This window comes from Lithobates pipiens, unplaced genomic scaffold (assembly GCF_037356315.1).
Source record: "Lithobates pipiens isolate NorthernLeopardFrog02 unplaced genomic scaffold, aLitPip1_a1.2 Scaffold_16, whole genome shotgun sequence".
NCBI classification, from domain to species: domain Eukaryota; kingdom Metazoa; phylum Chordata; class Amphibia; order Anura; family Ranidae; genus Lithobates; species Lithobates pipiens.
Window position 1 is genome coordinate 378,398,710 of NW_027507748.1, and position 22,944 is coordinate 378,421,653.

Sequence of the window (22,944 nt, forward strand, 5' to 3'; positions counted from 1 at the left end):
TTAGTCAAGAACATTGGCCAAATAAGCTTTACATTTGTTTTAAACTCTTTAAAATTTTTGTTTATAAAAACTCATATAACAGTCAAAAATCCTAGTGTACACATAGATTAAAGCAGGAGAATCGCAAATGAATCACTTTTTGATGAGATCGGGGGAATAGCAGATTCATCACTTTGTGTTCCTGAATATTTACCAGTAGAGCTAGCTGTTTAACTAGAGTAAAATCCAACAATTTAGGAGTACAGGCGATTGTGATTCATAAATGCAATAATTCTCTGCAGACTTAAAAACATCTATTTACATATAGCCATAAGGGTGAGAAAAATTCTCAGTCTCAGTCAATGACTCATCACTAGTCTCTTGTCACTACTGTTAGGTGTCATTTTATTTTTAAGCTAGCCACTGAGACCTATTAAGTGCTCTCACCATGACTAAGATGAGACAGTCTAGGAGTTTGGTGTAAGAAGGAAGGATGGCTAAGTAGGGTACGTGATGCATATGTGCCAGTTCTTTCTGATCCAGCTAGTACCAGATGTACTGTACTGCATATGAGCATCAGGAGGGAGTAATTTGTCTTTCTTGAAATTTCTTTCCTGAGATGTGAACTGGTATTTAAACTATGCACATAGCAGATATGTTAACTCATATTAACATATGCTGCATGTAGATCATACTCATAACTTAAGTGCACTATGCTACAGTAGATATCCCTTCACCTACACCCCCCAATTCAACTCCTCGTCATTTTAAAGTAGATCTGATCCCTAAATGTATAATAACTAATTTTCTAATGCTCTATTTTATTAGAAACAATTGCCATTTTTAACGGGTTATCCTTGTCATTCATTTGATAGTTGTAGAAAGATATCATACACAGGCAATGCCAATGTCATGCAATTAAATAACAACAATGTCTGGGGAATGCCCAGGAAAAAAACAAAGCCTACTTACCACCAGCTCGCAGATCGCAATGTCATGCAATTAAAGCCTTCATAATGTAAGACATGAGCATATTTGTGCTATTGCTCTTTTTTTTAAGCATATTCCTTACACATTGTTATCAAGCATGAAGATCGTTCAGAATGCTCCTCAGTGATAATAATATTTGAAGGGTCAACTTGGTAATACTGACAGCATACTTTATTTCAGTAGTGAACAGAGTTTGCTAATGACTGCAAATCTCAGCTACCAGGACATGATTTTTAGTAATCAGCATGAATACTTACAACATATGACTTAAATAATATAATTAAAATATAATAAAAACTATTGGTAATTTGTTTTTAATGGATATAAAGTATTTATCCCCACTTTAAGAAGCAGTCACTCCTACAATGATGGATAAACACACACACACACACACACACACACAGAACAATTGAAGACTAGAACTTGCCAAAATTGTCAGTTAATGCACATAACATATTCATTAAAAAAGCACACAAAAAACCTTAGTTACGTAGCAGTCAATCTTTCAAATCACCTTTGAGCTTTAGAGTGCCTTTCTGTTTCCCCTCTGTTCTCTGCAGGCACCCTCCTCCCCAGAGATCCTATGCAATTGTTTATTCAGCATTTGCATAAGTTGGGATTTGCATAAGGTCTGTAACATGTAGCCCCACCCCACATGACAACACTTAGGTTGGAGATGTGTTGTTCTGGAAGTGAGATTTGCATTGTGGCGTGGCGTGGGGACTGTGCACACTTACCCCAATCCTATTTCAGGTTTGGCTTCTTCCCCCATCTTGATTGGCCAGCCAGGTATGGGATAAATGCGGTGCATGTGTGATAATTCATCCTGGCATTAGAGAGATGTTGGAATTGTGCACTGAGCTGTCATGCACAGCTCAATGTACATATAATTCTGCAAACAGAAAGGTAAGAAGCTTTAATTACAGAAGGGACATGGGATGTCTCTTCTGCAATAAACATCATTCATGGTCAAAAAATAATTTTACCTAAAGTTATGCTTTAAGACAAGTTCATCATGTTTCATCCACCTCAGTATGACAGTATTAACAAAAGGCATGCGATTTGATGCGATTCTATGATGCAATAAAGAGTGAATTTTTTCAAGAACGTTGGTGTTCTAATGACATATTTTATTGATGTTGAACACAATGTTAGTTGACCATTTCCGTTCCCACATAATAGTTTATTGCAGTATGATGTGCAAAGGGAATGCTTTTTAAATGAATGGGTGGTATTTTTCGCAGTAATGTGCATTGCAGAAAGGTATTCCATTTATTTTGCCACACCATGAAGCAGGTTTTAATAGTAGTTAATACAGTGCACTATACTTCAAATTGAACCACACTGCAACATGCAGCCAGTTCATGTATTACCATGTGTTGCAGTTTTCCCAAGTGTTACCTAAACACACAGGTCTGAATAAAGCCTAAGGTGAAGTGTAGCACCAGAGTTATCAAACACTGCAGAATAACTTAGTCCTAATGAGCATGTGTCATATGTGCATTAACCATTCAATGACACAATATATGCAAGCAAAGCGACACAAGATATGTACATCAAAAATAAATAAATAACTCTGCTAATCACTGTTTGCACAAAACTTTCATATAAAATATCCTCAGTTCAGTTTCAGAAAAAGAACCTTTTTTGTGAAGAAAAACATACTATCTAAATAATTAAAAAAGAAAAGAATTGTGCTAGGTGTGAAATAAACAATACATAAATAAATGAATAAATAAACTGTGAAGGATACCCTGCAGCTAAGCACTATAACCCTAAGCACAGAGAAAAATAAATAGACAAAAAGTGCAGCACTGGGTAAACTAAGGAGTATTCTAAATAATTAAGCGATCAAAAAAACATCATAATAGTCCATATGTGTTAATATGATCAATCCATAAGCAATAAACACGTGTATCAAACGCAAAAACAGTTCATGGGTGAAATAATCCAACAAAGAATTGTTCATAAACGAAATCCAAATAATAAGTTTCGACCACTAGTGCAGCACGTCACCTAAGAATAAGCAATAGAGGCTTACCAAAAAAGTCAGTGACCATCCTTGTTCAGGGGGGTCACATAAGGCTTAGTAGAACAGCAGGCTTGCTGTTGAAGTACCACTGACTGTCCTCACAGGTAACAGGCCAACGTCTGTGGAAAGTGGTTTCAAAGGTGCTTCTGTGAGGAGATGATCACTGTGCACCAATGGACGTTTCCTTCCCCCAGTGGGATGTGGTCATCCAATGGATTTCCGCAAAAAGTTATGAGGAGAAAAAAAGATTCTAATAGTGCAGAGATACCTTTGACTAATTTATTCAAAAAAAGTTACCAGCAGGTTCACAATGCATAAAAACATTCCTTGCAAGGATAAAAAGATAAAAAGGCTTTGCTAATCTCCAAAAAAGAGATTTGCGCACTCGCACTGCGTGTATGCGCAACGTCCCTTCGGCCGGTGCGCAAATCGCTTCATTATTTCACCCATGAACTGTTTTTGCGTTTGATACACGTGTTTGTTGATCATGGATTGATCATATTAACACATATGGACTATTATGATGTTTTTTTGATTACTTCATTATTTAGAATACTCCTTTGTATAATCACAGTTTTTATTCATAATCACTTGCATTATTATTTTATTACCCAGTGCTGCACTTTTGTCTATTTATACCATCCAAATAGTTCCAATGTCTTTAACCCCCCCTGGCAGTGTTCCTGAGTCTGGCTCGGGGTGGAAGTTTTGTACCAAAAGCGGTAACCCGAGCCAGACTCGGGACCGCATCGCTGAATGCAGGAAGAGATTACTTACCTTCTCCCCTGGATCCAGCGATGTCCCCCCACTGTACGAGCGGCTCGTCCTCCGCTGGATCTATCATGGAGCCGATCTCCGTTCCCTGCGAGCGTTGCGACGCACGGGGACAGAGATCGGTGCCAAATTCAAAAAGTAAAACAGACAGTATACATACAGTATAATGTAATCTTACAGATTACATTGCTGTATGTAATTATTTCACATCCCCTTTGTCCCTAGTGGTCTGCCCAGTGTCCTGCATGCAGTTTTATATTATAAAAACTGTTCTTTATGCCTGGATACTGGAGATTGTCCATAGCAACCAAAACTGTCCCTTTACATCAAAAATCATTTTAGACCAGCTAGAAAACAGCGATAATAAATCAGAATCACTCGCAGAATTGAGCGATCGCGATTTGTGGGGAGATCCGTCATCAAATATTGAAAAGTAATGACAGCGACAATTCTGCAACTGAACAAATTTCAGTGTTTTTGATTTGATTACATTATTGAATAATTTTTATTATTGTTATATTATTATTTGGTATAATTATTTATAGTTATTTATTATATTATAATTTATGATTTCATTTTTCAAACTTTATCATACCCGGGATGTCTGCTAGACTCTGGTTTGAACAGCTTTAAGAGAGTTATTCCTAAGGCCACGTACACACGGGCGGACTGTTCGCCCAACTAAGTTCGTCAGACAATCCGACAAACAGTCCGTTCAAAATTTGCATGAACGGACTTGACCACACACGATGAGCAGACAGTCCGCTGAAAGCGTGCGCGATGACGTGAACGGCACGTACGACGGGACGAGAAATTCGATGTCCAATACACTGCAATGCAACCTTCGCCGTGTAAATCCTTTCTGAGCATGCGCCAAACTTAGTCTGTCGAACTAGCCTACACACGAGCGGACTATCCGCTGAAACCAAGTTTGGACGGACTGTCTTACGGAAATTCCGTAAGACTTTGTTCGTCAGACTGTCCGCTGAAACAGTCCGCTGAAGCCCACACACGAGCGGATTGTCCGCTGAAACACTGTTCAGCGGACTAAGTTGGGCGAACAGTCCGCCCGTGTGTACGCGGCCTAAGAATTACAGGACTACAATATAAAACGCCAAATTTTCATGCAAAATAATTGTACCGCTTTTAGCACCTTAAATCCGAAATAATCATACCGCCAGGGAGGTTAAATGTCACAGATATGAAAAAATCGAATGGAAGCTCTGTGTATCGTCATTCTTCCTCATTTAGAAGGACACATAGTTATCATGGTGCCCACTAACACCCAATGCCCTTAAAGAGTATGTATAAAGAGAATGTATGCTGGGTGTTATATTGCCATAATGTACAAGTATGCTGTATATTATGGTTCACTTACATAACAACTGTGCCCTGCTCCAGTGCTGTCCACTCCAGGCTGTTAGTAGATAGTCACCCACTGCACCGCTGTCCCCATGCCACTTCTTCTGGGATTCCAGTTTAAACTTTCTGGGGTATAAGGCACTTTTCAGATCCTGCACCCAGTAAAATGGTGCATTTTGCCACCCCACTTGCAGTGTACTCCCTTTTCCCTACCCACCATGTTTTTTCTTTCTTCTTCTTCCCTATCCCTGTCCTCTTCCATCTCACCCTCCCCTCCCCTCCTCCCTCCCCTTAGCCCAGTACCTTTTCTGTACTTGCCCCATCCACACATGTTAAATGTTAGAAAATATTGTATTCCCAGTGTTTGCATCATTCAGTAAACTTGAGAATAATGTTGGTCTGGCTATACTGTATGTTCACGCTATGGGAAGTCTCTTGTAGTCTATGCAATGCTTGGACATTCCTGTATAGGCAGTTCTGTATTCTGTGAATTTTATGTTTTGTTGCTATACACTTGACTAACAACATGCGCATGAGACACTGTGTGTGTGTCCTCATAAACGCTATTACTTTGTGAATACCAGATAATTTAAATAAAGAATTTGCAAAACAATTGTTGGGTTAAAGAGAAAGAGAATTTTTGGCAGAAGAGACGCTGTTGTGGCTGCTACAAAAAGTCCCTATCCCCCATCAATTTTATATTTTCGGAGTTTACTTTAGTCCTCTAGGTACTAATATGATAGAACAGAAAGAAGACAATCGCCATATGTGCGCACATATGGTGGCAATGTTTAAAAATACAGAAATTTTGGCAAGAGGTGATACAATTGTTTCAGGAGATAACGGGAGTGAGTGTGCCTAAAAATCCAGAAACGTATTTATGTCATAGCACTAATCTGACAATAACAGTATAAGAAAACATTAAAAGAATGGATTGGAAGAGTAGATTTTATATATAATTTGGTAGAATTATATAATTGTGAAGAAGACAGAAAAGGGACGTTTGTAAAGGCATGGAAAAGTTGGATGGAATTTAGGAGTACAAGGAAATATTCCAGGAGAGTGAAGGCGTGAGAATGAGGAGAGGAGAAGATGAAGGAAGGGAATGGAAGTAGAAAGGCAGGATATAAGTAAAGGAAAGAGGGAAAGAGAGGGAGGAGGAAAAAAAAACAAAGAAGACAATCATATTCAATGTTTTTTTTTTGTTTTTTTTCCGTTGTAATAAATTTATAATGTTACTGTGATATATTAAACAAGCAGCAATTAAGGTAGTAACTGTTATTACAGATTTTGCAATAACATCATTGTTGTAGACATATTAAATAAAGAAGTACTGTGCTAATATACCCTTTCGAAGTGTCCATGTAATTTTCTAGTTAGAGCCACGTAAGTGACATATAAAGGAATTCTTCTTATCTGCGTGATGGTACATAAATATTCATAAATGACTTGTCAGTGAATTGTTATTCCTGAGGAACGAGAACCTTCTATCACAACTACTTGTGTAATCTCCAGTAATAGCACACACTTTTCAGTTGCTAAAAATAAATGCCTGGCTCTCCATAAAACAGCTGCACCCTCCAAATGTCAGTGACAGACTAAAGCTTGGACAGAGCAAAAACAGCTTGTTGAACAGTGCCATAGACTCAGACCATGTCTTCAGAACGTAGAATTCCCTTCACTTTCCTTCGCACCCCAAGCTGGGAACCATTCCGAGACTGGTACCAAGGTACCAACAGACTGTTTGATCAGTCTTTTGGTATGCCAAGAATTCCTGAAGATTGGTACCAATGGCCTAGCACAAATTGGCCAGGCTACGTCCGTCTTTTTCCCAGTCAATCAGTGGACGCTGTTCCTCCTACTACTCCAGCTGTAGTTTCTCCTGCAGCAGCAACTGTTCCTGATTTTAACAGGGCACTAAGTCGGCAACTTAGCAGTGGAATTTCAGAGATCCGACAAACAGCCGACTGCTGGAAGATCAGCTTAGATGTCAACCACTTTTCTCCTGAGGAACTGGTTGTCAAAACTAGAGATGGTTTAGTGGAAATCACAGGTAGGTTGAAGTGGTTATCAATGCATTTATGTAATTTATTTTATGCAATCTATAGTATGCAAAGTACAAAAATGTTTGTTATGTTAAATAGTTAATGCGCTCTGATAAATGTTATTTACTGTACCTTTAAAAGTTCATAGGCATGTTATATATTTATTTTAATTGTGAATAAATTACTTTCACTACTGTTCACTGCTGGGTATACATGTGCCATCTTGTTGGCCATGGTTATTTTCTACCAGAAAAAGATCGCTTTAGTTTTGCTATAGAACAAAGCTCATAGTAAAGACACTGTGGGGGTTATTTACTAAAGGAAAATTCACTTTGCACTGCAAGTGCACTTGAAAACGCACTGAAAGTGCACTTGGCTGTAAAGTCGCTGTAGGTCGCTGCAAGGAAAACAAAAAAACAGCATTTTAGCTTGCACATGATTGGATGATAAAATTAGCAGAGCTTCCACTCATTTCAGATCTAACGCTTAGATTTAGAGTGACTGCACTTCCAAGTGCACTTTCAGTGCAAAGTGGATTTGCCTTTCGTAAATAACCCTCTGTGTTCTAATATGCATTTTCCATCAAGCTACTTACCCATGTTATTCCAATGTAGCTACAATACATACCTATGCACCATATTATGGCTGAAAAACATTGTATGTAGCCACAACATATGTTTCAGTGGAATTTGTCACTACATAGAGTTACAGAATAATAGCAATTTCAGAAAATATATAATACTATAAACAAATTTTTACTAAATTTGCTCTTATGAAATTACGTAAACAAAATGCATAATGTTAGAAAATATGTTTTTGTTATACCCACATATCCCTAAATTCAAAAACTTTGTGCAACCAGTGCTAGACTGTAAAAAAGCAGTTGATCTCATGCTTGACCATCATTATTGTCATGATATACAGATCTCAGCACTATTAACCAAAAAGTATAATTTAGTTATGATATGCCATAGCTGTAAAGTTACTTATAAACTTTACATGATTATTGATTTCAACAAATATTAACACTGTAAAGTTGATTATTTAAGTAGGGCAAGTGAATTTTCACTTATCTTAGTGAATTAGGTAAAACAAAGTAAAATTAAGTAAAAATTAAATTGTAAAAGAATACCCAAAAATGTGCAAGGAAAATATTTAAAAAAATAGATTTTTGCTTACACATTCACATTATTGGATGGTGATCAGCACAACTTCACCTCATTCACTAAACTAAGTAAATGTTTTCTTGGCAAATTGAATTGTCCCACAGCTTAGTAAATGAAGTGAACTTGTGTTGACTTCAATCATCCAATTATGCGCAAGCAAAAATTCAGTTTTTAAAATATTATTGGATATCCTTTTCAATGCGACTTTTCACAGTGTTTCACCTCATTCACTAAGTTAAGTGTAAATTCACTTTGAAAAGGAGGACTATTATTAATACTCCTGTACTGCCAATTAACTCTGTAATGATCTTAAATGAGCTGCCAGCAGTCGCCATTGTGTGGTCCCAAGCCTTAATCAGTAAAATAGCTATATACTGTATATATAAGTGCTGGGGTGAGCAACAGACAGTGCCTTACAACATGATACTATTTGAAGATTTTTAAATCTATTTTCTTTGATCCTCATTGTCAGGGAAAAGATAAGCAGGGGTGCAAACTTACAGCTTGCCATAACATTATAGCCTAGGAAAATGAATGCCAATGTGTGGACTGAGTGAAAAAAACATGTTAGTTGAATCATATCCTAATAAATGAACCTTGAGATTTCAAGGTCAAGTTCTGACACTTTTAGTAAACTGCATACACACTTATGCCCTGTACACACGGTCAGACATTCCGACCACAAAATCCGTCAGATTATTATTTTTTTTAAATTGCATTTGCATACACACGGTCGGACAAAATTGTCGGACAATCTGATCATTCGGAACGTGTTGATGTTCGTTGCGTACGACGGGACTACGTAGAGGCTAGTAACCAATAGCTTTGGTCTCGTAATCTGATCTGAGCATGCGTGGCACTTTGTCCGATCGGAATTCTCAGATCGGATTTTTTGATGTAAAATTTTAGATATTGCTCTCAAATTTTTTCTGTTGGAATTTCCGACGGAAAAAGTCTGATAGAGCCCACACATGATCGGATTTTCCGACAATATAATCCGATGGGACCTTTTCCGTAGGGCATAATATGCGTAAGATTTTATTTTCAATAAAATGCAATTTAGGCATTCTAACATTTTTATTGTAATTTGGGCTATATTGGATCATTAAACGGGGATTATTTGAGAGAGTAATTTCAAGGCTAGATCCCACCCAGACCAGATGGCCCAGTGTGATGCTTAGCAAATGTGGAGAAATGTAAAGGTACCCCTAAGAGTGTTTCCAGTATCAAAAGTCTTAGTTTTTGCTTAAGGAGATTTTTCATTTGGTAAGTTCCCTTGTGGCCTAACTAATTATTTTCCATGAGGAAGGTATTGAAGTGAATGCAAACACAGGCAATGTCATCCATCAAACAGCATGGGACAGGTCAGTTGTGAATGCTATATAACATAGGCATTCTACAGCTGTTCTTTTGCCTTGACCTACTTTGTCATCCACATTCACAGGCTGGAAGACAGCCTCCATATTAGGTGGGTCGAAGTCAGGCTGCTATTACTATTCACTGATCTAGCCCAAAAATAACAGTCAATGTAATCCAGCAATCAGAAATAGAAGGGGGTGAGATATACCCCTTTGATATCAAAAGTCCTGTAAGGCTAGAGAAATGAAGGGTGCCTAAGGAAGGTAAGGTAAGGAAGGGCTCTGCTGTGATTAATCTAGAATGATATATTTAAAGCATTTTTTCCTGATTGCTTCATCATACTATACTAATGAATCCCTCTTAGCCAAACTCCAGATTTTAACTATAGGTCCACTCTAATTGTGTGTTCACCATTGCAGCAGTAGATCCTAGTCCTACAAATGGTAAGCAGTTGTCTTCTCAACAATTGTTCTCAAAGACACATCTATGGCTGGCCTTTTTACCTACGCTCAAAACTTACTGTAATCTCATCTGCTTACAATAATAAGGACAAACATATTATATAACAATTTAAAACAAATCTTTAAGTTTACTGCACATTATTGCCTGTTTGTGGGTATATTTGTTTATTGGTTCTTTGCCACAAAAGTATTATTCACAAATATATATATGTGATTTTCAACAAATATTTTAATAGCTGCTTGATAATCATATTATATGTATGCCTCATGATGTGTATGAATTTCAACTTAATAAATAACAAATTTACTGTTGAGTAATTGGCAGTAAATGAACTGCGTGGATAAGTTGACCAAAGTTTTTAACTCCAAAAATGAATGTCGTTGTTATAGAGTTACTATTTGATCATTAGTAATTATTGTAATGTAAAGGCTAGGGATTTAGAGTAAAAATTAAACTATAGATAAATGTTTTACAAGCATCAAGATTGGACAAAATGCTGCATGCTTACATGTGTGATCTGTTGGGGTTCACATAAAAAGTGTTTGCTTTAATTTTTTGCGAACTCATACTTTTCAGTGCTGCAGGGTCATGCTATCAGATATAGTCAACCACCATGCACTGTGCTGCTTTCATTCACTCTTATAAACCATCACCGTCATTCATCACAGCCACATTGCATTTGTTAATGGCTAGAAGGCACTACTAGCTTTCAGGAATACTGCTCTCTACTCTACTGATCTCTGGTGTGGTATTAGTGCAAAAATGAAAAACATTGGGCTGCAGCCTCACGCATTCACATATAGGCAATTAGTGTTAGTCAGTATAAATATGAAGAACTGTTAGTGCTGATCAGTTAGGCTAAGTGTGTCTTGCCCCTATGTTAGTTATTGAGCCAGCACCACTTCATAAAAGATCTCTATGTTGTAAGACTAATACTACGGTACTAATACATGACAAAATTAACAGCAGCTATGTGTAGGAACAGTATTCAGCTTTCATGACCAATTGAATCACCCTGATAGTAGACAGTTCAAATGACACAGCCAGTCATGAACCAATAAGTGTCAGAAACCATGAATCAGACTGAGACAGAAGTGCAGTAAAAATCACACTAGTTTAATATTAATAGTAAAAGGTAAACAGAGCAAATATAGTCAGAACATAGCCAGAGTTCCGTAACTGGAATGGATAGTCAGACAAGTCAGGACGTCAAGGAGTCAGGGATCAGCATATTTCAGGCCAGGCCAGGATATCAGGAAGCTGGAGAATCAGCGTAGTCAGTGGAACAACAAGCAGGATCTGGAAGCAGAAGGAACGTCAGCCAAACAAGTCTTTCACAGGTACACAGGAGAGAGTCTCTGATATGTTGACCAGGCATAGGCAGAGATGATCTGGACTGAACAGCTTAAGTGGCCAGCAGGACTGACGAGCAGGATATCATCACCAGGTTATTCACTGTGGAAAGATTAGAGCTGGAAATTAACCGACAGCTGAGCGGCCTGCTCTGAGAAAAAAGGGCTGAGCCCAGCCCTGACAATAAGGAAGACAGAACTTGATTTGGATCTAATAAATAGCACACATTAGAAGTAAGAGAATGCTACAGCTAGTTGGAAAACCAATCTAATTGGTTCTTCCCTGACAATTGTTTTTAGTGGAGGGATATGAGGTTAAGCTGTTTTTTTTAGGTCACGTCTCATCTCTTACATATAATGAAAGGTGAAACTGGATTGGGTACTACTGACAACAACTCCATGTTTGTTCTCACTTTCTTTTCTCCATCATCACAATGTATATGTCACATTTTCTAGGTGCTCAGTAAGCCTGAATGTCCTATGTAGGTTTAACCAAGGTGTTATTTAGTCTTACCTATATTTTAACCACCTTTTGAATAGCAGATCAAAGAACAGTTGCATATAAAAAATGATGAGTTGTACTGAAAAAGACTCACATTATCACTCACATGGTAATAAAATGACTACCCCTACTAGCTGCACCTACTATCTGAATAAAAGCAGGACTTTCATTCATTAATGATCAAACAATTGGCCTAAAGGTAATCAAACCTTTACAATTGTTATTTATAGGGGGTAAAAATTTTATTGAAAAATGCTTTTTGTCTTTATAACCTAAATTATAGACAGTTTCCTGGGTTATATTACTAATGTTATTAAAGTAAGAACCTGCTCCCTGACACATATGATGTCTGACCTAATTAAACTGTCACCTAATGGCCCAGTAATTTGCTCCATGCATTCTTGTATGTTCTATCTAGGATGAGGAAAAGGGAAATATAAATTGCAGCCCCAGTGATTTCTGTAATGGATAACACTGTCTCAGCACATTAAATATTAATACTACTTTTTAGTTGGCTTTTAGTCTACAGTTCAGGATGGTGCAGTTCATTTTGAGGCAATGTGTATAATGGGGAGCAGAGAGCTTCTTTTTGCAACAACTTGCTGCCATTAGCATTATTGGATGTTGGCTTGAAACTGACATTTGCCTTTGCTAATCTGTAGAATAAGACCACAGCTGTTTCTTTCATTCTCCATGTCAATTTTGATTTACACCAAGAGCACAGGAACACTGCTATTGTCACTAAATGTTTATATTAATTTACATCTAGCTTTTAGGGAAAATATTTGTAAATTGTATTCTGCTGTATACAAGGTTTTTCTGTCATTAGAGAATAGGTACAACCCTCCATCCCCTGGGCCACCTTTGTTTTCACCGCCTCCCAACAACCCCTCTTTTAGAAAACATATTAAGCATCTCCACTTCCTCCCACCCTTGTACCTGGTGACTCCTCATATAGTGTAGACTGCAGAGTCACTCACACAGCAGCCAGTGATGATTTATAGATGGGAGCAGGCATCCTCTAATTACATTATCTGTAATACTAAAGATAGGAAAGGCTTTGTATGCATACTCAGGTTCCAGTGCAGGGGAGTTGTGAAGCAACTGATAAGAAACTGGGATTGATTTACTGAAACTGGAAAGTGAAAAATCTGGTCTAGCTGCGCATGGAGCCAATCAGCTTCTAACTTCAGATTGTTCAATTAAGCTTTGACAAAAAAAAAATGAATCTGATTGGTTTCTATACAGAGCTGCATCAGATTTTGCAATCTCCAATTTTAGTAAATCAACCCCATAGTGTAGCTCCTACTGAATACATAATATCTTCCTGGTACATAGTATCGGCACATTCTGGCACAAAAAAAGACCTGGTTGTATAACAGAATGCAGAACAATATAGGAACAATTTAGCGTGCATGTATAACATGATCTTACATGGAAGTGATATCAAATAAGCCTCATGTATCAAGTATCTAAAAGGGAATTCTGAACTCACCATATCAACAAATTGCAGTTTTCCAAAGACTTTCTACACAATTGTTACTGAAAAACTGTTGGAAAAATTCCTATGGGTAACAGACCAGACAATTGATGTTCAGAATATTTTTGCAACATTAAGTGCAAATGATCCTTGTCAAGTAGTATTTCACATATGCTGAGGTCTAGTCACATGATCAGTGCAGAGAGAGATTGTTCACGTTTCTGTTCTGTTGCAAAGAATCATGGTTCAGGCGGACAATCAACTGGTCCCAGATCTGCGCCATTGGATCTTAGGACGCACAACAAAAGTCTCAGCCGTTTAAAAAATGGGATGTAATTGGTTTTTGGAGTAATGAGCACAGGCTTGCTTTTTGGGGTTAGGGTCCACAGGAATCTTGCATCCTAATGAACTTGATCACGTTTTAGTAGTGCACTATTACACCAGTGGAGCAAATATTTGCATGGCCTAGCAAATAATGGGGTCCACTCTGCTGAACCAGCAGCTTTCATTACTCCCTTATTTTTATTTATAACACCATTTAGGTTCAATGTTACAATAAATGTCTTTTAAATTGGCTCTATGTGTAATGCAAATCTGCAGTGGGTGTTGAAACTAAGTGCAAATGAAGACATTAGCCTAAAATTTGTATGGCACTTTCAGTATGTAGAGGGATCTAGCACAATAGGAATCAATGATTAATCATTTTTAGAATCAATGACTTTCCATATGCAAACAGCAAATATGCAAAAAAAAAAAAAAAAAATCAAGAGCAGCGAATAAAACATTTGCTATATCATAAATATGGTGAATGTGACAAAGACCTGCGTTTCCTGTCAGGAAAGTCTAGGTTTGTGACTTTTGGTGTAAAATGTAAATCGGTTTGGTAAATGGCAAATATTTTTACAGTGAAATACACAACAGGATCCCAGTGGGGAATAATTACTTTCTGCTTTAAAAAAACATGCCCCAAGACATTTACTAAAAACATACAGTGTATACTATCAAACTACAGTCCATGCTTCATTTTTGACCTAATGAAGTGATAAAGCGAGCTATACAAAACCGGTAGAGATCTTTTAACAACGCTTGAATCCCACACAGATGGTAAGGTGTAATCCTACCTAGGAGACCAGCCTTTAGTCACTCACACAGGGATTTATGTCTGCTTGCGAAATGTAAGTAGATGCCAATACAAACATTATTACACTTGGAAAAATAAAGATTGCATATCAGTGTAAATCATATTTCTTTTGCTAGTCTATATCCAGAACACAGTGTGAAGGGTCACTTCACATTATACACAATCAGAATGCTTCTGAATGTGATAAAGCAAACATAAATAGAAAATGTGCACATAAATCCAATACAAAGTCCATATCTTAGCCCTTAAGGAGTTTTAAAAAAATTGTATCTGTGTAATATTATAAACTACATGGATAGAAAAGCCTGCAAATATGCAAATGGAGAATTTCATAGTACCAAAGGACAAAATAGAGTATGACTAAAATGTGGTTCCATTTGGTTACAGTTAACCCAGACCTCAGATTACCTCACATACGCTCCATGAACCCTGTATTAACAGGCCCAGGATGTAATTGAGAAACAAAGTACCATGATATCTCATTTTGCCCTCAGACTATGCTCTTTGTAACCAACTCCTTCCATTGATCTATAAATCCTCCTTCTTTCCCATCAAAACATACAAAAACCTAATATTTTCTGCTCAGTTCTGCTATTTGTATATATAAGACCATGGGATTGATTTGCTTAAGGCAAATAGGCTCTTCACTTTGAAAGGGAAGTTGTACTTTCAAAGAGAATATGCCTCAGAGCCTATTGAATGAGATGAAGCTCTGCTGAATTCAATCATCCAATCAAGTGCAAGCTAAAACGCTGTTTTTTTATTTCCTTGCATGTGATTGTGTAAGTCACCGCATTCAATAAGCTCTGGGGCACTTTTCCTTGCAAAGTGAACACTCTATTTGCCTTTAGTAAATTAAACCCATATTTCTACCCTCTACCCCAGTTTCACCCTGGTATATGAACTTGGTTAAGTTTCATACTGTACAGACTGATAAATCTTTGTACATTTATCGCATTAGCCTTTAGCTGTTTTCCAAGATACCCCCTTTTGCCCTCTGCCCCATGCTCCACTTACCGAATCCCTTCCATAGATCTTCACTCCACACATCTTCCTCCTTCCCCAACAAAGCAAAAATTAAGACTTTCTGCTCAGTCCTCTTATGTGTATGTAGAAGACCATATCACTACCCTGTAGCACTGTTTCACCATGTTTTATGATTTTCCTGTACCGATTGATATTTGTAAATTTTTCAAGTTAGCATTTAATTGGTAACTTTTCTGTATATTTATATTACTTAAAGATATATTGTAACCAGCATCGGCCTTGTTAAACAGAAACTTTGTGAAAAACCTTAAATCAAGAATAAAAAAGTATAGGGGTAGAGATATATTTTAAACTGATTTCAGGTGCATGGCATGGTTCACACGACAAGGTTCTAATAAATAATAAAATGTATGAATCACGCAGAAAAAAAAAAAATAAAAAAAATAATATATATATATATATATATATATATATATATATATATATTTAAGTGCTAGAGAGACCATCTTAAAGCAGAGTTCCACCCATTTAAAAGTTAGCAGCTACAATAAGTGTAGCTGCTGACTTTTAATAAACAGACACTCACCTGTCCCACAGTCCAGCGATGCTGGCACACGAAGCCTCGCTCCTCTCCCCCTCCTCTTCATAGTACCGGCATTGTAACTGTGGGCGTCCGGCTGTGTCTTCACGGCTGGGTGCACACTGTGCATGTGTGGGCCATGCTGCGCGTTATGACTGGCCGGGCAATCTTCTGGTACTTGTGACGTGTCCCAGAAGATAGCAGGGAGGGAGAGGTGAACTTCTGCTTGGTACCGAGGCGCCAGGGGGGGAAGTGGAAGCTGGGTGCCTGTCAAAACTTGACAGGCCAAATGTGGCATGTCAGGGGGTCACCAGTACTTAAAGAGGAAGTTCCATTTCTGGGTAGAACTCCGCTTTAATACAGGTGTTTTTTGTAAAAATAACAGAGATACTGTATGTGACAACATTTCTGAAACTGAACAGTGCCTTCAAAGTAGTTATCAATGACATTTAATATTGCACATTTTCAAGATGGCCTTAGGGTTTTTCCTTTCACTTAAATATTGCATTACTAGACTTATCATGATGAGAACTAGCTTGGCTTGCTCTTAGAGTATTTAGTTGAAAATGTGCACCATTAACCTAACTGATGGACATTAATGCTGAGAAGCATGTGAGCTCATTTAGGCAAAGGCTATTCACCATAAGGGATGCTGATTATTTATGAACTACTTTAAAACTTTTCTTACAGGAAAACATGAAGAGAAACAAGATGAACATGGATTTATCTCAAGATGCTTTACAAGAAAATATACGTGAGTCCATACTAAATATTTTCTCTTAAAGAATGGAGCTGCTGTCGTGAACAGTCATAAAAATTGCCACTTTGTTATATTTCTATTTACTGTGATGTATGAAACTGTACATGTACATGAGGCTTAAAATATACTATACTTAAGCAAATGTTTATTGCTACAGGTTCACACATCTCAATGAGATAAATGATAAGTTACATTACAGTCAGCCAGGACAGTTCTATGTCAGTTGTAACATATTTATTTTCTTCTGGTCATGAAATGTGATAATATATGCACTTGTATAGTATATTGTTGTTTGCTGCATGTTACTAGATATCAGCTAGCACTTGTTGCCTAGAGAGGCAATAAGGAATGAACAACAGATGTTTTTCATTCCTGAAAAATATCAGCATTCTAAATAGACATGTGCCCTCAGCTGCTTCAAACCAAGGGCGCATCAAACATATTTTGGTTGCAAACTATCAAAATGGTAATTGGTCCCATTGGCAAAAGGCTTGTCCAAGACCACAAGGAACTGAGCCAGGCCATATTGTGTCCTTTTTAGTAACTGAATAACCCTCTACAGAACATTTTTCTACTTGGTTAAAAGTCTAGGTCTAAGGCCTCATGCACATTGGATGTTTTTACAGCCACAGTTTTTGTCCTATGTGTTCATGCACACTGAGGCCGCGTACACACGGGCGGACTGTTCACCCAACTAAGTTCGTCAGACAATCCGACAAACAGTCCATTCAAAATTTGCATGAACGGACTTGACCACACACGATGAGCAGACAGTCCGCTGAAAGCGCGCGCGATGACGTGAACGGCACGTACGACGGGACGAGAAATTCGACGTCCAATACACTGCAATGCAACCTTCGGCCGTGTAAATCCTTTCTGAGCATGCGCCAAACTTAGTCTGTCGAACTAGCCTACACACGAGCGGACTGTCCGCTGAAACCAAGTTTGGACGGACTGTCTTACGGAAATTCCGTAAGACTTTGTTCGTCAGACTGTCCGCTGAAACAGTCCGCTGAAGCCCACACACGAGCGGATTGTCAGCTCAAACACTGTTCAGCGGACTAAGTTGGGCGAACAGTCCGCCAGTGTGTACGCGGCCTAAGAATGAGCTCCTAGCGTGTTCGCAAAGCCCACATGCAGAGACCGCCAGAAAGTCGGCACTGCGCTGCGCTAATCACAGGCAGTGAGACATTTCCCGATCTCTGCATCAGGACAATGTCTCACTGCTTGTGATTAGCGCAGCGCAGTGCCAACTTCCTGGTGGGCTCTGCACATGAGCTGTGCAAACACGCCGGAGCTCATCCTTAACATAGGGGCTGATTTACTAAAGGCAAATCCACTTTGCACTACAAGTGCACTTGAAGTTCTCTTGGAAGTGCAGTGGCTTTAGCTTTTGATTTTTTTCATCCAATCGCGTGCAAGCAAAAATGCTGTTTTTTATTTTCCTTGCATGTCCCCCTCAGATCTACAGCGACTGCACTTCCAAGTGCATTTGCAGTGCATTTGTAGTGCAAAGTGAATTTGCCTTTAGTAAATAAACCCCACAGGCTGTTATCAGTGTTTTTTTTGGCAGGGGCGTTTTCTGGCTGGAAAAACTCCCAGAACTTGTGGGTTTTAAGAGGAATTTCTCAGCTGTAAAAATGCTCTAACCTTGATAAAAGCTTCAAAATGTGGCTATTCTGCATTTATAAGCATTTTTGAGCCATAACCGTTTGTGGGAGTATAGTTTTTCTAAAAAAGACAAAAAAAATGAAAAATGCTACTGCAAAAAAGCTACAAAACTCATTCTACAGCTGCAGCTTTCCACAGCTAACGCTACTAGCATTTTTATAATGTCCAGTGTGCATGAGGCTTTAAGAGTAGTTTTTCAACTGTAAAAAAGCTCTAACTCTGAAAAAAGCTTAAGGCTCCATGCACATGTTTTTTAAGCTCCTAGAAGCTGGTATTAGCATTTTTTTCTGCTCCCAGAAACAAAATAGTCGTATCCTATGTGTTCATGCACAATACTTTAGGCTATTAGTGTTTTTTGAGCTTCAGTGTCTAGGAGCAGAAAATAATTGTTTTCGTGGATTCTCTTTGAGTGTTTTTCCAGCAGAAACGCTACTAATAGCGTATTATTTTGCTTTTTTTCCCCCTTTTTTTAAAGGAACTGCAAAAATGCTAATAAGATGCTAATGCTCCAAAATTCTCTTAAACGCTCCTAAAATGCTACTAAAAAAAGCTATTACCAGCATTTTTATCCAGCCTTTTTTCCAGCATGTTTGTAGCTTAACACAAATGCTGGTGTGCATGGAGCTTAAAATGCTGGAAAACGCTGCAAATGCAGCTATTCGAAAATTTATCAGCGTTTTTGAGCCATAAGCTTTTGTGGAAATATAGTTTTGCTAAAAAAACTAAAAAAAAAAAAATGCTATAGCTAAAAAATGCTGAGAAACACTACTGCAAAACTCATTCTATAGCTCCAGCTTTTTTCTACAGCTAACGCTACTGGCTTTTTTTTATTATTATTATAATTATTATTATTATACACGATTTATATAGCGCCAGCAGTTTACGCAGCGCTTTACAATGTATAGGGGGACAACACAATTACAGTACAGTTCAATACAAAAGGCGGGCCCTGCTCATAGAGCTTACATTCTAAAGGGAGGGGGTGGTACAAAAGGTAATAGCTGCAGAGAATGATGTGTGCATAAGGCCTAAAAGTCAATATCTTTGTAACACTTCACAGTAATTTTTATTAACCTCATTACTCGAGGGACATATTGTTGATCCATTTTATATATACTTATTCTTTTCACTTTAAACCAGATCTGGAGTGAAAACATAAAAAGTCATATGGTAAACAGTGGTAAAAAAAAAATGGCTTCCGTTTTGATTATAGGGAGCATTAGAAAAAGAAAACAAGAGCAAAGCAAAAACAATAGTGTCTCAAATAATAAGTAGACTAAAGCCCGGCAAACACATACTGAAAGTTGGCCTGCTTCTGTTGAATGGTCTTGCTCGAAAACAAGCATTGGCTGCAAGTGCGGATCAGTATATTCTGATGGGGGGAAGAGTCCCCCTGTGAGAATACAATAGCACAGCGTGAGAGAATTCTGCATCGCACATTGTTGTGTTGATGCAGAGATATGTCAGTTGTTTTTTTGTTTTTGTTTTTTGCTTAACCCACTGGTTGAACAAAAAAAACTGACTGTGTATACCCCATGTTAAAGATGATATGAGATAGGATGAGCTGCACTCACTAGTGAACAAAAATCATTCAGTATGGAGCATTTACAATTCTAAAGGTGCAACCGCCCTGTGAAAGGTTTTTTTTTTTTTTTTTGCATAGGGCAAAGCATATTGGTCTATCACGGTCTTTCTTGTCTTTAACTTGACCAAAGTATAATTTGTAGAAGCCTAAGTTCACACATATGTGATGCGGGAACTGGCGTGTTTCCAGCGCTGGTTCCCGCATCGCAGCTCTCCCTCAGGCAGTTCACACTGCCTTCTGTGAACCACTGTGGGTGTCAATACAATGCTAATGACACCCCCAGATTGGTCCACAGATTGCAGTGCAAACAGTGAACTTACACATGAATCAGATCACATGGGTGTGAAAAAGTCAACGGTATGGCTGGACCTGCATTGCACAGGCACAACAGTGTGGGTGCGAATCACATGCGATGTCTGTGTTCACACAAGTGTGAACCCAGGCTGACGTTGCGAAGGTGTAGTGAACAATGTCTTTTCTTGCTGTAACAAAAGGGGAAATCTATATCTGTCATATATAAGATATAGTGAGATGCAGTGAACAAGCCATTTGACTACATTTTATACTGCCATTGTCCGCCCAGATTTACTTGCCTTTTTTATTTTGAATTCCATTCTGTTTGCTGTGTGCATTATGCACTGAGATAGCTCCATATATAATTACCGTATATGTGAATAAAATTAGGCGTTTTATTGTTTAAACATATAATTTAATAATTTTAATCATGATCTGTTGTTTTTTTTCAGTCTTCCCCCAGGTGTTGATATTACAAGTGTGGCTTCATCTCTTTCTCCGGATGGTGTTCTGACAGTAGAGGCACCACTCCCCAAGCCAGCAATCCAGTCTGCAGAGATCACTATTCCAGTAACTTTCCAAAGCCGTGCTGAGATTGCTAAGAAGCCTGATGAGCCGGCCAAAAAATAAGAGGACAAACCACCGTATTTTCTTTTACTGTGTTTCAGTCACATATTTTTACACAAAAAAATAAATTTTGAAAAATAAATGTATTCAAAAAATGTATTTTTTCGGGTTTCTTTCATTAGCTGTCAGAAAAGAGATACTCAGTTTCAGCCTTGTTTGCTAAAAACAATTAGGAATTCTTCACTTTGAGTGTATACACATGAATTAGAGGTGAATATACTTTACTTCATGGGCATAGCATAAGGGGTTGCAGGGCTCACAATTGCAACCCCGACCCTAGCTCCAGGGGGCCCCACAGCCTGCCTGTCATATTATCATATCCTCCACAAAGTCCAGCTCCAATCTGCCCTAGAGCCCCACAGCCACACTCCAATACTGGGCTTCCACTTTGCCTTCCACAGTCTACACCCCTTCTCATTGCCTGGAGAAGTAAAGTCGCTGTAGATCCGAGGGGGACATGCAAGGAAAATAAAAAACAGCATTTTAGCTTGCACGTGATTGGATGATAAAATCAGCATAGCTTCCACTCATTTCAGATCTACCCCTTAGATTTAGAGAGACTGCACTTCCAAGTGCACTTTCAGTGCAAAGTAGATTTGCCTTTCGTAAATAACCCCCCAATATTTTGTACTTTTTGCTATAATAAATACCCCCATTTTTTTTAAAAAAAGCTAATTTTTTTCCTTAGTTTAGGCCGATGTGTATTCCTCTACATATTTTTGGTAATAAAAATTGCAATAAGCATATATTGATTGGTTGCACAAAAGTTATAGTGTCTACCAAATAGGGTAAAGTTTTATGGCATTCTTATTATTATTCGTTTTTTTTACTGGTAATGACAGTGATCAGCGATTTTTATCTGCGGCATTATGGCGAACAGATCGGACACTTTTGACACATTTTTGGGACCATTGGCATTTATACAGCGATCAGTGCTAAAAAAATGCACTGATTACTGTGCAAATGTCACTGGCAGGGAAGGGGTTAACCACTAGGGGGCGACAAAGGGGTTAACTGTGTGTCCCTAGGAAGTGATTCTAATTGTGAGGGGAAGGGGACTGACTGGGTGAGGGGAGCAATTCGTTGTTCATACTTAGTACAGAGGACTGTTTACTTTGACAGATTTCTGTTCTGTCTCTGTGTGGAGCGATCACGTATGCCTGGTGGTCATCGCAACCGGCGGGCATGCGCATCAGCTCTGGCAGCACACACCCGCCCCCTAGTGGTCAAAAGGCGAACTGACGGCCAATCGTAGCCACTCACATGTAAACACGGAGATGCCTGTAATCGGCACTCCTCGTCTGTGTGGCGAGAAGAGCCGATCAGTGGCATCTCCACACAGGGGGACATCTACACATGTAATCAGGGCACTGATCATCAGTGCCCTGATTACTATATACTGCCAACAGTGTCCCCAATCAGTGCCCACCATTACTCACCAGTGCCAGCAATCAGTGCCCACCACTGCCCACAAGTGCCACCAATCAGTGCCCAGTGATGCCAGTCAGTGCTGGCTATCAGTGCCGCTTATCAGTGCTGCCCTTCAATGCTCATCACTGCTGTCGATCAATGCCCATCAGTGCCACCCATCAATGCCCATCAGTATCCATGCTGCCTATCAGTGCCCACCACTGCCACCTATCAGTGCCCACCAGTGCTGCCTATCAGTACCCACCAGTACTACCTATCAGTGCCCATAAGTGCAGAATATTAGTGCCTCCTCATCAGTGCCACTTAATCAGTGCCCATTAGTGCCTCCTCATCAGTGCCGATAAGTGCCACCTAATCAATGCCCA

The 22,944-nt window shown here is 38.6% G+C and overlaps 1 protein-coding gene across 1 annotated transcript; it reads left to right on the forward strand.

Moving 5' to 3' along the window:
- The first annotated feature begins 6,709 nt into the window (after positions 1–6,709).
- HSPB1 (heat shock protein family B (small) member 1) lies at positions 6,710–21,247 on the forward strand. Its single transcript, XM_077482194.1, has 3 exons — positions 6,710–7,190; positions 16,902–16,965; positions 20,974–21,247. The coding sequence occupies exons 1-3, from the start codon at positions 6,791–6,793 to the stop codon at positions 21,149–21,151; spliced, it is 642 nt and encodes a 213-aa protein (XP_077338320.1). The 5' UTR covers positions 6,710–6,790; the 3' UTR covers positions 21,152–21,247.
- Positions 21,248–22,944: the final 1,697 nt, after the last annotated feature.

What these genes read in the sequence shown, in the direction of transcription:
- HSPB1 (XM_077482194.1), top strand. Translation starts at nt 6,791, where the DNA reads ATGTCTTCAGAACGTAGAATTCCCTTCACTTTCCTTCGCACCCCAAGC. An exon ending in TGGTTTAGTGGAAATCACAG is followed by an intron (nt 7,191 to 16,901) that starts GTAGGTTGAAGT and finishes CTTTTCTTACAG; the next exon opens with GAAAACATGAAGAGAAACAA. An exon ending in TGCTTTACAAGAAAATATAC is followed by an intron (nt 16,966 to 20,973) that starts GTGAGTCCATAC and finishes GTTTTTTTTCAG; the next exon opens with TCTTCCCCCAGGTGTTGATA.